The sequence below is a fragment of the Pristis pectinata genome, chromosome 19 (assembly GCF_009764475.1).
Source record: "Pristis pectinata isolate sPriPec2 chromosome 19, sPriPec2.1.pri, whole genome shotgun sequence".
In the NCBI taxonomy this organism is placed as follows: domain Eukaryota; kingdom Metazoa; phylum Chordata; class Chondrichthyes; order Rhinopristiformes; family Pristidae; genus Pristis; species Pristis pectinata.
In genome coordinates this window covers 15,189,042-15,206,391 of record NC_067423.1, presented here as the reverse complement: position 1 = coordinate 15,206,391, position 17,350 = coordinate 15,189,042, and the positions used below count along the sequence as shown (strand labels likewise).

Here is a 17,350-nt window from a genome sequence, read left to right as displayed (position 1 = left end):
GCGTGGAGAGCCCCCTCCCCCGGGTGCTGCAGTTTCCTCTCATACCTAAAAGCAAAATCTGGAAAGAAGGCCACAGCAAGGATGTGATTCAAATCATATAGCCCATCTTGCCTGTACCAGCTATGTAATGTCTATGAAATAGTTAGCAAGAGACATATCCACCAGAACTGCATCTATGCTATAAAACGGCAGACCTGCATCTGGTGTTCTTTCATAAAATGGTACTACTGAGTAGACCTGGGTTTGGACCTGGAACTGCACCAGAGGTCTGGTTGGGTCCCTGGGACTTGTCCTCCAGCTGTTTCTAGTTCCCAAAGTCTCCCACAGAGGACTGGATAAAAGACCTGCTATGCTATACGTACATTGCTGCTGATCAAGGTCAGAGGACACAAGCCACATGCAGTCCCACTGAGCAAGTCATCCTCAACTGGATAAAGTAATGACTTGGCCCAAAACAGGGTAGCCTGATCCAACCCAGAACATACATCTGATTGAATGCATACGTTTGGGTCCCATTGGGCTTGTGTTGGGTATTCAAGCTCCAGCCTCAAGGGGAGTGGGCAAAGAGAACGATAGGGTCATCCTTATCTGCAATGTTCTGCTTCAGCCTCACACCACCACTGTCTCGGTTGCCATAGTTTATAGTGAACTGCGTGATGACATCAGCTGCCACTCCATTTAAAGTGCTGTGGCTTCCCCACCATGCTCCAATAGCCTTTCTGTTGGCTGGACAGAAAAAATTGGCACCTCCTGCCAAAGTCAAGTAGGACATCCAATTTTCCTTTTTGATAATGAAAGTGCTGATCATACTAGTTTGTTGGCAATGCTATTTCAATCTCATTGTGAATGCAATATTGGCTAGAACCTAAACCTAACCCTGCCCCTTCATAGGAACTCAATCAACAGCAAGTGAAGGACATGCCCTCTACCCAAGTTGAAAAGTTAATATTCATAGTTTTGTGTCATACTCTGCCATCGTAATGTTAGTTTGTGTTAAATGTGCAAAAACAAAAACCAATTGCTTAATCAAGGAATGTTTCAGGCTCAGTGATACACAATAAAATTCTTACAATTGCTCCAGTCCTCAAAATTCAGTACATTCATGGCAGATATTAATGACCAAACACAATTCTCTGGTAGAGATAATTCAAAATCGTAATTCCCCTTTCCCCTTTTGAATTCCAAATAGATGATCCTAGACTATCCAGGCAGCAAGTAAAAGAGGCACTCTAATCAATTTTGTCTCCTATCACAACCCTCTTATCCCATGAATTAACCTGGTAAATCAACATTTCATCGCCTTCAAGTAAAACCTTTCTTAGATGCAGAAACCAAAACTGAACATCACTCTGGGTACCTTCTCACCAAGGCCATGTACAATTGCAGCTACCACCTTGCAATAAAAAACAATTTCTTCCTAACTGCTCACTATAATGGTACATGATTCTGCATTTCAAGCACATATTTTATTTCATGGACATTCTGTGTGTTATGTATATATTTTATTCTTACCACAAAAAGGAAGAGCAACTGTAGGCGACCCTGTGTTACAGGCGCCAGGCGCTCAGGTTGCAGAAATTCACCCTTACGGAATTCACAAATCTTGACCCAAAAATTTGAGATACGGAATAAAAATTGCTCTCACGGAATTTGTGTGTGGAAGAAAAAGTAAATACATCAACGTCTTCATTTTTTCAACTCACATTTTTTTGGCACATACACAGTTGATGCAGCTTCACAATACGGACTGTTTTGTACAAACTCACCCCCGCCCTCCCCTTAACACAGAGATTGTCTAAATTAGTTATCAACTACATAAATTTGAAGTCCCCTATTGCCATGTTGGAATTCAAACTTATGACTCATCAATAATCCAGCCTGAGGATGCTACCACTCAAATTGGCAAGGTATAGAATATCACAACAGCTGAGCAATGATTGCAATGCAGATTAAGAAAAATGCACCACTGGCCAAGTAAAGCACAATCCAGACATCCATTCAATTTGGAGAACTTTCTGCTGGATTGAGTCAGGATTATAATTCCACATCTCAAAAAGCAAAATGCTACCCATGGTGAATATAAGAGTACGTGCACGATAATGTTAGCAACACAGGAGGTACTTCAGCTCTATTTCATGGGTACTCAACTGTAATAATGTAACAATCACCCACTGATTTCATACCATCGAGACCACAGTTCACTAGCTCAGTCCACATCTGTTAAATGAATACCCCTGCTAACTGCATAACTCTCTTTGTTAAATGAGGTATGAAAATGATATTAGCAAGGATACACAAGAATTAAATAATCCATCTAGTCTCTGCAAGAGGTGTCTCAGAAGTGCAGTCCTGCTGAAGCTTTTATTTGTAAATACAATATATTGGCAGGAGGGGGGACACAACATCTCCAACTATGGTGATTAAAGATTTTTTTTGCTAAAAATAGATTTACTGATTCACACTACATGCATTATTATAAAGATATACTCTACACGTTGATTTTCATAGCCATACTATTCTGTCTCCCCCTTTCAACTCATGTTAAAAATGCATACAGAATAGCAAATAAGGGGATCAACCAGGTCTCATTAAAATAAACCAACCATTGAAAGTTCCATCCACTATAATCTGGGTCAAAAGAGGAATTGGATATACATTAAGACACGTTCAGTAACTATTAGGCAGTGAATTGCAGCACTATTGGACTGTGTCCAAACATAGAAAACTAGGAAGAAACAGACAATGAACCCAATGAAATGGAAGAGATAGAGATGCACATGTTCAAGGTCAGTTAGTGTGAAGGTCCAAAAAGAAATATCAAAGCTCCATCTTAAGTGAACAAACTGGAAACAATTTTGACCTGAGACAGTTCATTGAAAGAATGCATTACCTAACCTCCTAACTGGAGAGTGTGCAACATTTTTTCTTGATTGTTATTTTGAGGTACAACTTATGGCAATGGTGAGAAATGATAGTAATCTAATACTTGTCAGTTGAAGCTGAAACAATGAAACTAATGTTTTCTTGCTTATACATAACGTGTGCATTTATCCAAGTCCACTTTCAATAGACTGCAGAGGTCAGAACTTTGGCAAAAAAAAGGAACTGAAAGAGGGTAAGCTAATATTGAAAGTTAGTTTTCTATAAAGAATTCTGAAAAAAATTTAAGCTTCCTTTAGTGTTAATCAGTGGTAAACAAGCTTCCTGCCAGTGGCAGTTTAATCAATTAATTATGTGGTTAGCTAGAACTTGCTACCTTGTAATGTCAACTGTGGCTGGGCCAAAAAAAGCTAGAGAGATTTTTTTACCTAAACATAGACTGTGCATACTTCACTTTAGTGCATTTTTAACTGCAGAGGCCTGCGTTTGGCAAAGTCTGGAAATTAAGTGAACTGGACACTTAGAGTACTGTGTCCAGTTCTGGTTGCCTCAATATAGGAAAGATGTGGAAGCATTGGAAAGGGTGTAGAGGAGATTTACCAGGATGCTGCCTGGATTGGAGAGTATGGATTATGAGGAGAGACTAAGGGAGCTAGGGCTTTACTTTTTGGAGAGGAGGAGGATGAGAGGAGACATGATAGAGGTATACAAAATATTAAGAGGAATAGATAGACAGCCAGCGCCTCTTTCCCAGGGCACCAATGCTCAATACAAGAGGGCATGCCTTTAAAGTAATGGGTGGGAACTTCAAGGGAGATATCAGAGGGAGGTTTTTCACCCAGAGAGTGGTTAGGGCATGGAATGTACTGCCTGGGGTAGTGGTGGAGGCAGATACGTTGGTCAAGTTCAAGAGATTGTTAGATAAGCATTGGAGGAATTTAAAATAGGGGGATATGTGGGAGGAAGGGGTTAGATAGTCTTATGCGTGGTTTAAAGGTCGGCACAACATGGTGGGCCAAAGGGCCTGTATTGTGCTGTATTGTTTTATGAAAGAAAACGTTGGTATTTAATATCCAAGTTGAATTAATAAACACAACTAATGCCAACAACCAAAACCAACAGCTTAAAATCAGGAAAGCAAATCAAAGGGTGACACAATGGAAAGGCAGGAAGGCAACAGGTAGTGAGAATGGTAATTTTTCTCCACTTTAAAGGGTTCATTTTAAATTTTAATCCAGAGCAAAGAGTGCATCTAAAACTGTGATAGGACCTTCAGCAGGTTAGTCACGCAAGAGAAATGCGTGACCACCAGGAAGGACCTTAAGGTGTCAGCAAGACGTTTGATAAGGTACCCCATGCAAGGCTTATGGAGAAGGTGAGGAGACATGGGATCCAAGGGGACAATGCAGTGTGGATCCAGAACTGGCTGGCCCACAGAAGGCAAAGAGTGGTTGTTGAGGGGTCGTATTCTGAGTGGAGGTTGGTGACCAGTGGTGTACTTCAGGGATCTGTACTGGGACCCTTACTATTTGTGATTTTTATAAATGACCTGGATGAGGAAGTGGAGGGGTGGGTTAGTAAGTCTGCGGATGACACGAAGGTTGGGGGTGTTGTGGATAGTTTGAAGGGCTGTCAGAGGTTACATAGGGACATAGATAGGATGGAGAGTTGGGCTGAGAAGTGGCAGATGCAGTTCAACCCAGATAAGTGTGAAGTGGTTCATTTTGGTAGGTCAAATATGTTGGCAGAATATAGTCTTAACGGTAGGACTCTTGGCAGTGTGGAGGATCAGAGAGATCTTGGGGTCCGAGTCCACAGGACGCTCAAAGTGGCGGCGCAGGTTGACTCTGTGGTTAAGAAGGCATATGGTGTATTGTCCTTCATCAATCGGGGAATTGAATTTAGGAGCCGTGAGGTACTGTTGCAGCTGTATAGGACCCCGGTCAGACCCCACTTGGAGTACTGTGCTCAGTTCTGGTCACCTCACTACAGGAAAGATGCGGAAGCCATAGAAAGGGTGCAGAGGAGATTTACAAGGATGCTGCCTGAGATGCGGAGCATGCCTTATGAAAGCAAGTTGAGGGAACTCAGCCTTTTCTTCTTGGAGAGACGGAGGATGAAGGGGGACCTGATAGAGGTGTATAAGATAATGAGAGGTATTGATAGGGTGGATAGTCAGAGTCTTTTCCCCAGGGCTGAATTGATGGCCACAAGAAGGCATAGGTTTAAGGTGCTGGGGAGGAGATATAGAGGAGATGTCAGGGGTAAGTTTTTTACTCAGAGAGTGGTGAGTGCGTGGAATGGGCTGCCGGAAATTGTGGTGGAGGCTGATACGTTAGGGTCTTTCAAGAGACTGTTAGATTGGTATATGGAGCTGAGTAAAATAGAGGGCTATGGGTAAGCCTAGTAATTTCTAGGGTAGGGACATGTTCGGCACAGTTTTGTGGGCCGATGGGCCTGAATTGCGCTATAATTGTTCTATGTTAGGCATGCAAATCAGCAGCTAAACTGGAATGGGATCTACATCCTTGCAGGGAAGTTTGTTAGTGCTGTTGGGGAAGGTTTAAACTGAGTTCGCAAAGGAATGGTGCTCAGAATAGATGTTCAAATGGCGAGATACTCACCTAAGCTGAGAAAACGTTACGAGTCCACTAAGCCAAGTAAGTGCCTAGATGCACACAAGGGGAATTGCAAAGCTAAATTGTATCTGTTTTAAAACAAGGAGCCTGATTAGTAAGGTAGATGATGAACTCACAGTTTTAATTAACAAGTGGGACTACGATATTGTTGCCATCACCGAGACATGGTTGAAAGTCAGGCAGGACTGGTGACTCAAGAGTATAGAATTTTCAGGCGAGACAAAGGGGGCATTAAATAGGAGGGGGCATTGCACTGTTAGTCAAGGAATGTAGAACTTCAGTATTGAGAATATCCCAGAAGGTTCCTCAAATGAGGCAACATGGGTAGAGATTAGGAACAAAGAGGTTGTCATCTGGTCCAAAGGATTGGGGTCGCATGATCCAGGGCAAGTTGGTAAAATTGGATCCAAAAATGGCCAGGCAAAAGTAGACAGAGGTTGATGGTAGAGGGCTGTTTTTGAGATTGGATGCTTGTGACTCATGGTATTCCACAGGGACCAGTGCTAGGACCCTTGCTATTTGGAACATACATGAATGATTTGGTGGTGGATATAAGAGGCATGATCAGTAAGTTTGCAGACAACACAAAGATTGGTGGAGTTGTTAGTAGTGCGGAGAGTAGTCTTAGGGTATAGGGCGATAGCAATTCGCTGGTGAAGTGTGCTGAGAAATAGCAGATGGAGCTTAATCCAGATAAACGTAAGGTTATGCGTTTTGGGACTACTACTGAGGCTAGAATATACACCATGAATGTGAGGGTCCTAGGAGATATTGAAGGATAGAGGGACCTTGACATACAAGTCCAAAGATCCTTGAAGGTGGCAGCAAAGGTAAGTAACATGGTTAAGAAGGCATGTGGGATACTGGGCTTCATCAGTTGGGGCACTGAATACAAGAGCAGGGAGGTTATGCTCCAACTTTATATGAAGAAATTGGTCAGACCCCAACTGGAGTATTGCATGCAGTTCTGGTCACCATCACTGTAGGAAAGATGTGATAGCACTGGGGAATGTGCAGAGGAGATTCACTAGGAGGTCCCCTGGGATGCAGCAGTTTGGTTATAAGTGCTTGGAGAGGCTAGGTGTGTTTTCCCTGGAGAAGAGGAGATTAAGAGGGGATACAATTGAAGTACATAAAATTATGAGAGGTTTAGGTAGATTCAACTACATGAAATTTTTCCCCATATCAGAGATAGAGTAAACTAGAGGACATAGATTTAGGGTAAGTGGCAAGAAATTTAGAAGATATCTGAGGAGAACCTCTTTCACCCAGAGAGTGGTGGGTACCTGAAATACACTGCCTGAGAGACTGATGAGCGCAGAATCACTGACCGCACTCAAGTAAAGCCAGGACAAGCATTTGAATCTTCTTGGGATAGAAGGCTATGCACCAAGTGCTAGAAGATGGGATTGATATGGATGGGTGCTCATTGGTCGGTGAGAACGCAGTGGGCCAATGGCCCGTTTCTATCCTGTACGACTCAATGACTCTAAAACCAGATTAACTAGACCAAAATGTAATTACAATTTATAAATAGCAAGATGAAAAATTACATTCTGAAAATATATTTTCATGGGTAGCCGACTGCCTAACTGATTGAAAACTGTCGAGATAAGTGCATAATCTTCAAGTTGGCAAGCTGTATCTAGTGGAGTGCCTCATCTAATTACGCTATATTAATAGCTTAGATGAGGGGAATGAATATATTGCAACCAATTTGCTGATGGCAAAGCATGATGTGCAACAGACAAAAGGAGATGTCGACAGGTTAAATGATTGAGCAAAATTTGGTTAGATGAGTTCAGTGCCTGTTTCTTCCTAGTTTCCTATGTCTGGGCACTGTCCAATAGAGCTGGAGTTTGCTGCCTAATAGTTACTGAAAATGCGAAGTTATCAGCTTCGATGGGGCAATAGAAAAACCAGGGATCTGGATGTCCTCATATATAAAACAAAGTTAGCATGCAGATCTAGCAAGTAATTAGAAAGGCGAATAGAACATAGGTCTTAATCACAAGGCTGATGGCAATATAAAAATAAGGAAACCTTCCTGCAAATAAACTGGTGGGACCAGATCCAGAGTTCAGCAAACAGTTCTGGCCCCCTTATTTAAGTTATCAAGTGCCTAACTGGCAAGTTAAATACCATAGCTACCAGAGCAGGTCAGAGGCTGGGTATCCAGAAGCAAATGGCTCACCTCCTGACACCCTAAGGCCTTCCCACCATCTACAAAGTACATGAGTGAAACACCAAAATCCCTCAAACAGTACAACACCATCGATGACAAACCAACCTGCTTGATGGGCACCCCATCAACCACCCTAAATATTCCCTCCTTCCACCGCCAGCATACTGTGGCTGATGTATGTACCGTCTATAAAATTCTGTGTAGTTACTCACCCAGATTATCCTCACAGCACCTTGCAAACCCATGACCTCCACCACCAAGGTGGCAAGAGCAGCACGTACATGGCAATACTTGGAAAGTATTGGCACACGACGACTTGAAAATATATTGCTGGTTCTTCGTCATTGGATCTAAAGACTGGAGCTGCCTATCCAACAGCACAGTGGAAGTGCCTCCACCAGAAGAATAGCTGCATTTCAAGGCAGTGACTCACCACAAGCTTCAAGGGCAACTAAGGAAGGGCGTCATGAATGAAGCCCAGATCCCAAAAATTGATTTTAAAAAAATCCTGACCATTCAAGGTTAATCTAGTTAAATTTCCCTAAACTGCTTCTAATGCAATTCTCTCATTCCTTAAATAATACCAACAAATTCTGCAGAGTACTGCAGATATTCTCTCACTAGTATACAGATAACCTCGTAACTCTATATTCAATTCCCACAGCAATAAAAATATTATATTGGTTTTCCTAACTATTTACTGCACTTGCAGACTAGTCTATCACGAATCACACACAACACCCAGAGCCCTTCAATCTTTCACTATTGTTTTCATTTTTCTAACTAACATAGATAATTCATATCTTCCCAAATTACATTCCATTTGCCAGATCATTGTCTATTCACTTCACCTAACTATATCCCATTGCAGCCTCCTTCTCTCTTCTATGCAACTTAACTTCCTACTTATCTTTGCTCCAAGTATACTGGACACAGCATTGTAGGGCAATGGTAAATATTCACAAAATATACCATCACCTAAATTAAACTGAATTACCTTAGAGAGAACGGAGGACAAGAAAAACAGTGACACCAGACCTACTACTCCCATATGACTAGCTAGTAATCCTTGTTTCAGAAGGGTACAAACTAAAGTGAAATGTAATGCTTGCAGTGTGATCAACCAACCTCAAAAAAAGTACAACACACAAAGCACTGGAGGAACTCAGCAGGTCAGGCTGCATCTGTGGAGGGAAATGGACAGTCGACATTTCAGGTCAAGACCCTTCATCTGGACAGGCAGCAGCTCAGAAATGCTGCCTGACCCACAAACTGCCTCCAGTGCCTTGTGTGTTGTCCCAGCTTCCAAAATCAGCAGTATCTTGTGTCTCCTCCTTAAAAAAAGTACAAATCTACATTAACACCAAAGGAAGAGTATTTATTTTGTGCAGTACTACAGAGTTAATGGAACTGTGCCCAAGTCTCAGGACCATTAGGGAAGAGGATCAGGAAAGAAATTATACATCTATTCCTTCTTGTAATTTACATGTTTGTCAAATACATATTCCATGGTACTAAGTTGGTGATTAATACCCAGACACTCCAGGCTAATGTACATTTCAAAAAGCTGGAGATCAAATAATTACCCAAAGTTTAACTAGAAACTTGGGTACATCATTCCTTGAAAGTGGTGACCAAGATGGACAGGGTGGTGAAGAAAGAATTTGGCAGGCTTGCCTTTACCAGTCAGGAAAGAAATTATACATCTATTCCTTCAGTTGGAATATCATGTTACACCTGTACAAGACTTTAGTAAGGCCACATTTGGAGTACTGCATGCAGTTCTGGTCACCCTGCTATAGGAAGGATGTCATTAAACTCGAGAGAATGTTACTGGGACTGGAGGGCTTGGGTTATAAGGAGAGGCTGGATAGGCTAGGACTTTTTACGCCTAGAGCATAGGAGGCTTTGAGATCCTGAGATTTAAAAGGGACCTGGAGTGCAACTTTTTCCAAACAGGTGGTGATTATATGGAACGAGCCGCCAGTGGAAGTGGTAGAGGTGGCAAACGTTTAGAAGGCTTTTGGACAGTTACATGGATAGGAAAGTTTAAGAGCGATATAGGCTAAATACAGGCCAATGGGGCTAACTCAGTGAGACAACTTGGTCTGCATAGACAAGTTGGGGTAAAGGGCCTGTTTCCATGCTGTACAGCTCTATGACTCTAGAATTCATTCCATAGCTGAACAATAAGGTGAACAGGATAGCCTTTTAATTTCTTGGAGATATTATTACATCCATAAACACTTGGAACTCCTGAATTAGACTACAGCACAATTTGCAAACATCCATTTATCTACATCTTAGACTATCTTGCTGACATTAAGCATCCTACTCTAAGGAATCCCTTAAACAAACAAGGTAGGTTTAAAAAAGGATCTTAGTGATTTATCTTAACTTCAAGAATGAGAAATTTTATCTACCTTGTTTAAAAAATTGAAATATTCAATAACATTTCCTTATTCATAAGTGCATGTCAGTGACATTTATTTTCCCACCTTCCTTCATAGCCTTTTAGCTGAAATCCTGCTATAGGTTTGTATTTTCAGACACAAGGAACAAATCGAGAAAGATTACACTTGAGTACAGGGTGTGACCACAGTTCTCTGCCGGCATAGTTACAAAGTGAGTGACAGTTTTTAGATCAGCATCTCAGCACACGAAAAGCAAATCAATCTCTGTCTATTCACTGGGGCCAACTCATTGTCTGGCTGAGCCTTGGTCTGATTTTAGATAACTGTTTATCCCATAACTTTAGTTTAAACATCAAGGCTCTATGGAGACAAAAGAATGAGAGTTCCCAAGCTACAGGGACCTTCCAGCCAGTATACACCAGAAGCATGGGATAGTAGCAAAAATTTAATTTTGAAAATATGCATGGAATCCTCCAGCCACACCCACATATTCACCTCATTCATCAGAGCCTGGCTATACCCTGCCAGAAATCATGCTTAACCTTTAAATAACAAGACATTTCCATCCAATAATTCATCAAATAACAGAAGTTATTCAAAAGTACACATAGCACTAAGCTTCAGTTACAGTGGCATGCAAATGTTTGGGAACCCTGGTCAAAATTTCTGTTACTGTGAATAGTTAAGTGAGTAGAAGATGAACTGATCTCCAAAAGTCACTAAGTTAAAGATGAAACATTCTTTTCAACACTTTAAGCAAGATTAGTGTACTATTTTTGTTTTGTACGATTTTAGAATGAAAAAAGGAAAGGAGCACCATGCAAAAGCTTGGGCACCCTAAGAGATTTGAGTTCTCAGATAACTTTTACCAAGGTCTCAGACCTTCATTAGTTTGTTAGGGCTATGGCTTGTTCACAGTCATCGTTAGGAAAGGCCAGATGATGCAAATTTCAAAGCTTTATAAATACCCTGACTCCTCAAACCTTGTCCCAACAATCAGCAGCTGCCTAGCACTCTGAAAATTTAAAATAAATGATGCCCACAAAGCAGGAGAAGGCTATAAGAAGATAGCAAAGCGTTTTCAGGTAGCTGTTTCCTCAGTTCTTATTGTAATTAAGAAATGGCAGTTAACAGGAACAGTGGAGGTCAAGTTGAGATCTGGAAGACAAAGGAAACTTTCCGAGAGAACTGTTCGTAGGATTGCTAGAAAGGCAAATCAAAACTCCTGTGTGACTGCAAAAGACCTTCAGGAAGATTTAGCAGACTCTGGAGTGGTGGTGCACTGTTCTACTGTGCAGCGACACCTGCACAAATATGACCTTCGTGGAAGAGTCATCAGAAGAAAACCTTTCCTGCATCCTCACCACAAAATTCAGCGTCAGAAGTTTGCAAAGGAACACCTAAACAAGCCTGATGCATTTTGGAAACAAGTCCTGTGGACTGATGAAGTTAAAATAGAACTTTTTGGCCGCAATAAGCAAAGGTATGTTTGGAGAAAAAAGGATGCAGATTCATGAAAAGAACACCTCTCCAACTGTTAAGCAGTGGGGTGGATCAATCATGCATTTCACTGGTAGAGGGAAGAATGAATTCAATTAAATACCAGCAAATTCTGGAAGCAAACATCACACCGTCTGTAAAAAAAAAACTGAAGATGAAAAGAGGATGGCTTCTACAACAGGATAATGATCCTAAACACACCTCAAAATCCACAATGGACTACCTCAAGAGGCACAAGCTGAAGGTTTTGCCATGGCCCTCACAGTCCCCCGACCTAAACATCATCGAAATCTGTGGATAGACCTCAAAAGAGCAGTGCATGCAAGATGGCCCAAGAATCTCACAGAACGAGAAGCCTTTGCAAGGAAGAATGGGGCGAAAATCCCCCAAACAAGAATTGAAAGACTCTTAGCTGACTACAGAAGCGTTTACAAGCTGTGATACTTGCCAAAGGGGGTGTTACTAAGTACTGGACCATGCAGGGTGCCCAAACTTTTGCTTCGGGCCCCCTTCCTTTTTTGTTATTTTGAAACTGTAAAAGATGGAAATAAAAAAGTAATCTTGCTTAAAATATTAAAGAAATATGTCACCTTTAACTTTATGCCTTTTGGAAATCAGGTCACCTTTTACTTGCTTAGCTATTCACAGTAACAGAAATTTTGACCAGGGGTGCGCAAACTTTTGCATGCCTCTGTATACCATTTGTGACTTGCTATCTTACCTGCAAAAAAAAAGTTTGCAGAAGACCAGCAGAACAGTGCAGGTAGAGGTAATGTTATTACGTGAAAGAGTTAAACTGAACTGCTGCCCATGAACTCTTGCAGGTGCTCAAGTCTTTTTCCTTTCAGTTTTCTCTCCCAAATGACAGCAGCCTCCAATTATTGCATTCTATTAAATAATTTCTTAGTTTTATAGGTCAATAAAAGATGTGGAAACAGAATAATTAGCTATATTATTCTCTTTCTCATACCCTGGGTCCCTTTACCAGAGTATTATTGCAACGTGCCATTACTACTTCAACCTCATTTCTTTCACTTCACTCTAGAATTGGCACCTGTGCTTTCAGCTGTTCCTTCCTCGAATATCCCCATCCTCTTTTAAGATGCAACACTTGGATCAAGCATTTAGTCATCAATCATCACATCCCCTTCAGTGTCAATTCTTTGATTATGTACCTGTCAACTTTTACTACGTGGTTGCAAACAGAGTCATTGTTCCTTTCAAACCACAGCTTCATTGATCAAAGACAGGGGAGTGAAGAAACAGATTCAGTGGAAATTATATTGTTCTTATTGACAGCTGCTCCAATCTCATGGGATCCACATCATGAAGGAAAATATCATCAAAATCTTCAGAAATTAGAAGTATACATACACCATTAATGAATCACATTATTGAGCAGGTAGAAGATAAAAAAAATCTGCAACCTCTTCAAATGCATTATTTCAACATGACTACTGCTTCACTAAGTTAATTCCCATACTTTAATACCAGTTACATTTTCAAATGAAATTTATATTTTTACATCATGTCCAACATTATTACTAGCCACTAGAAAAAGTCATTTTACCTGGCCTCTGCAGCAAGCAGCTCATCATAGTGAGAAGATCGTTGATCATCATCTTGTCGATAACGGATAACTGTGGCAAGGCCTTTACTCACTAGGGCTTCTGCAATGTTACTGAAAAAGGACAGAAACAGTTACTCGCATGCCATACATTTATAGGGGAAATAAACGCAAGTACAAGAAAAATAGTATGATTATGGACCTCATCATTCCAAAGTTAATTTTTCAGGGATTCTGCAAATTCATTTATTTTTCAATTTTTCATGTTTCCATCACCCATTATATCTCATCAGTTTTTTTCTCAAAGGCAATTCTTTTAATTTCAAAGTTGTAGATTCCATCCCTGCTCCTGCAGTTAAGCATTTATCTATGTACTTATAACATATATGTATATTTAGGAACAAATTAACCAAAGGATTTCCTGATAGATGCATTGAGGATAAGCAAAACACCCGCAGAAAATTTTTCCAGATTGAGGATGTGCTTTGATTTAAAGGGTGTCACAGAAGTGCAGCTAGTAGAGTTCTCATGCACCGTCTCTGTGGAGATTGTATGTTCTCCCTGTAACTTTGTGGTTTCTTTCAGCTGCTCTGGTTTCTCCGCACATGCCAAAAATGTGCTGGTTGGAAGGTTAATTGGTTAATTGTTGGAAGATTAATGTAGATTAGTGTAAACGGGTGATTGATGGTCAGTGCAGAACTAATGGGCTGAAGGACCTCCTTCTGTGTTGTATCACTTTATGACTCCTCCACTCCAGTCCAAGGTGTCATATTTCAAATGACATTTAAAATGAGGCAACATACCTGCAAAGTTTATACAACAGAGCCAGGATGCAGGTTCAATCTACATATACACAAATTTTTGATCAATGAGAATAGGTACTTAAATGAGAAGAGAAAAATGTTCAGCCTAAGCTGAACACATGAGCGAGACTACAGTCAAAATAGTACTTATCACAAAGTAATAAGCTCTAAGATTCCATAAACAATGCCTTCGAGTTGTGGTACAAATCCATAGGTGTACTCCAACTGAATTATCTTGCTCTATTTACCAATCTAGTAAACTATTCTGCAAGGTATCACTTGCAAGTGAATCTGTGTATGCATGTTATGCACAATACTAACACTAGTTTGGAATTTAGCTGTGCCATAGTGAGAAAGAATACACATTTCAAGCTATTGCCAGGATAAGCAGTGATAGCTGCAAAGCGATTGCACAAACTCAATCACCTCACTGAATGTTTGGCTGTCTTCCCTCCATCATTGGATGCAAACATCTACAAAGGCATGAGTAGCACGAACAGGATAAGGAAACTCTATTGGAGTCCTCCTCCAGATGAATGGCTTAGAACTTAACTCTATCATAATCAACACCTTGTTTCATCAGGGTGACAATTACATGATTCTGTGTAAACATCCCTGGGCCAGAAACTTGGGAGTGGATTGGAAACTACTCAAAAAAAATTACATCTTAAGACTGAAATCTAATAAGAAACCCATAACCTAAAGAAGAGATGGTGGTCATAAAAAGTGCAAGAGATCCAGCAACTTATCAATAACCATGACATTCATAGATTCTTAAAACCCATACAGACTATGTACAATCCAAACACTCAACAGCCTAAGCTTTAGCTCAACATTGTTCTCCTCTGATAAAAACCCTATGGGGAAGAATTAACATTTTGATACCTATCCTTGGTGATCAAGAATTGATCAAGGGCCTAAGCCAAGAACAAAAGACATCAAGGATAAAGAAGCAGCCCATGCCTGCTGAAAGAAGCAAGTTGAAGAAATGCTCTTTGACCTCATTCCACTGTAAATTATCTGCTCCAGCCTTCTGAAAACGATGAGGCCTCAGCTGAAGATGGTATAACAACTGAAGTTCCAAAAGTGTGATGGAGTAGTGTTGAACAAATTTACAGACTCATCTTCCAATCTGTAAAAAGGGTCAGGGGCATCAGACATGCCATATCCACTTCAGGAAAGGACACAAGTCCAAATGCCTTAACTATTGAGAGGTCTTCCTGCTGTCTGCCACAGGAAAAATGCAAGAGTCCTTGTCAACCACCACCTCCTAGTGTCTGAACACCTGCTCCCCAAATCACAATATAGATTCCATCCACCAAGAGTCACGATGAATTTCATGATTCAACAACTGGGAACAGTGTTGATCATTATATATGGCTTTTTTTTTTACCTTGCATTTGTTTCGGACTCAAGCAACTGAAGAAAACTGTGGAGAATCCTTCTCAAATTTGGCTGCCCTCAGAATTTCACTGTCCTTCAACATCTGCTACATAATGACATACAAAACATGATTCTAATCAACGGGTTCACTACAGACTCAATCATAGCACAGATTAGAATCCAGCAGCACCATGTCATTACTCTGATATTTTTATGAACATATAAAGCTCTATACGAATTAAAATAGGAGTAGCCCACTTGGCTCTTCAAGACTACCTTTCAATAAGATCACAGTTGATCTAGGATGGCACTGACAACATCAAATCTTTTCATCGGGATCACACACTGGTCTCATCAGCCACGTCAAAACCCACAGAACTGGAGTAAAAGTAAATCACCCTTGACCCCAAAGAACTACATTATTTGTTGTTGTTGTAGTTGTAGTAGTAGTACGGTAATACCAGAATCTCCAGATGAAGAAAAATTCTCCCCACTTCCCTTTAATCCTACCAATTTAAATTAATGATCACTTGTCATTGAACTATTTCCTTTCAACTATCTAGTCCCCTTAATTTTATATAACTTAATTAAATCTTCACTCAGCCTCCTCAATTCCAGTGATATGACAGCAGAAAAGCACATAGGAAAATGGGTTGAAAAACTAAAAGGTGTGCATGATTACATAAAGAACCTGTGAGGCAACTTTCAGGAATCTGTGGATATGGACCCCCAGATCCCTCTGCTCCTCCACACTACCTTTGTACTCTGCCTTGGAGTTTGTCCTTCCAAAGTGTACCACCTCACACTTCTCCAGATTGAACTCCATCTGCCACTTCTCAGCCCAGTTCTGCATCCTATCAACGTCCCTCTGCAATGTTCGACAATCCTCTACACGATCCACAACACCAACCTTTGTGTCGTCTGTAAACTTGCCAACCCACCCTTCTACCCCCTCATCCGTCATTAATAAAAATTGCGAAAAGCAGAGGTCCCAGAACCGATCCTTGTGGGACACCACTAGTCACAGCCCTCCAATCTGAATGCACTCCCTCCACCACAACCCTCTGCTTTCTACAGCCAAGCCAATTCTGAGTCCACATGGCCAAGCTTCCCTGGATCCCATGCCCTCTGAAGAAGCCTACCATGTGGAACCTTGTCGAGTGCCTTACTAAAATCCATGTAGACCACATCTACTGCACTATCCTCATCAATCTGTCTGGTCACCTTCTCAAAGAACACTATCAGGCTTGTGAGACATGATCTGCCCTTCACAAAGCCATGCTGGCTGTCCCTGATCAGACCATGATTCTCTAAATGCCCATAGATCCTATCTCTAAGAATCCTTTCCAACAGCTTGCCCACCACAGACATAAGGCTCACTGGTCTATAATTCCCTGGACTATCCCTACTACCTTTTTTTGAATAAGGGGACAACATTTGCCACCCTCCAATCCTCCGGTACCATTCCCGTGGACAACGAGGGCTCAAAAGATCCCAGCCAAAGGCTCGCGGAGCAGCCTGGGGAATATTCCGTCAGGCCCCGGGGACTTATCTGCCCTAATATTTTCTAACAGCTCCAACACATGTTCCCTCTTGATATCAACATGCTCTAGAACATTAACCTTACCTACATTGTTCTCAGCGTCATCAAGGACCCTCTCTTTGGTGAATACTGAAGAGAAGTATTCATTGAGGACCTCACCCACTTCCATAGCTTCCAGGCACATCTTCCCACCTTTATCCCTAATCCGTCCTACCTTTACTCCTGTCATCCTTCTGCTCTTCACATAAGTGAAAAATGCCTTGGGGTTTTCCTTAAGCCTACTCGCCAAGACCTTTTCATGTCCCCTTCCTGCTCTCCTCAGCCCCTTCTTAAGTTCCTTCCTTGCTACCCTATATTCCTCAAGACACATATCTGATCCTTGCTGCCTAAACCTCATGCCTTCTTCCTCCTAACTAGATGTTCCACCTTTCTTGTC

General features: G+C 41.2%; 1 protein-coding gene across 1 annotated transcript in view; it reads right to left on the bottom strand.

Annotated features, from left to right (window-relative positions):
- snd1 (staphylococcal nuclease and tudor domain containing 1) overlaps positions 1-17,350 on the bottom strand; it is a 746,083-nt gene that overhangs the window by 530,650 nt on the left and 198,083 nt on the right. The window contains exon 13 of the mRNA XM_052034288.1: positions 13,189-13,299. Coding sequence (XP_051890248.1) covers positions 13,189-13,299 — 111 coding nt within the window. The remainder of the gene's footprint in view (positions 1-13,188; positions 13,300-17,350) is intronic.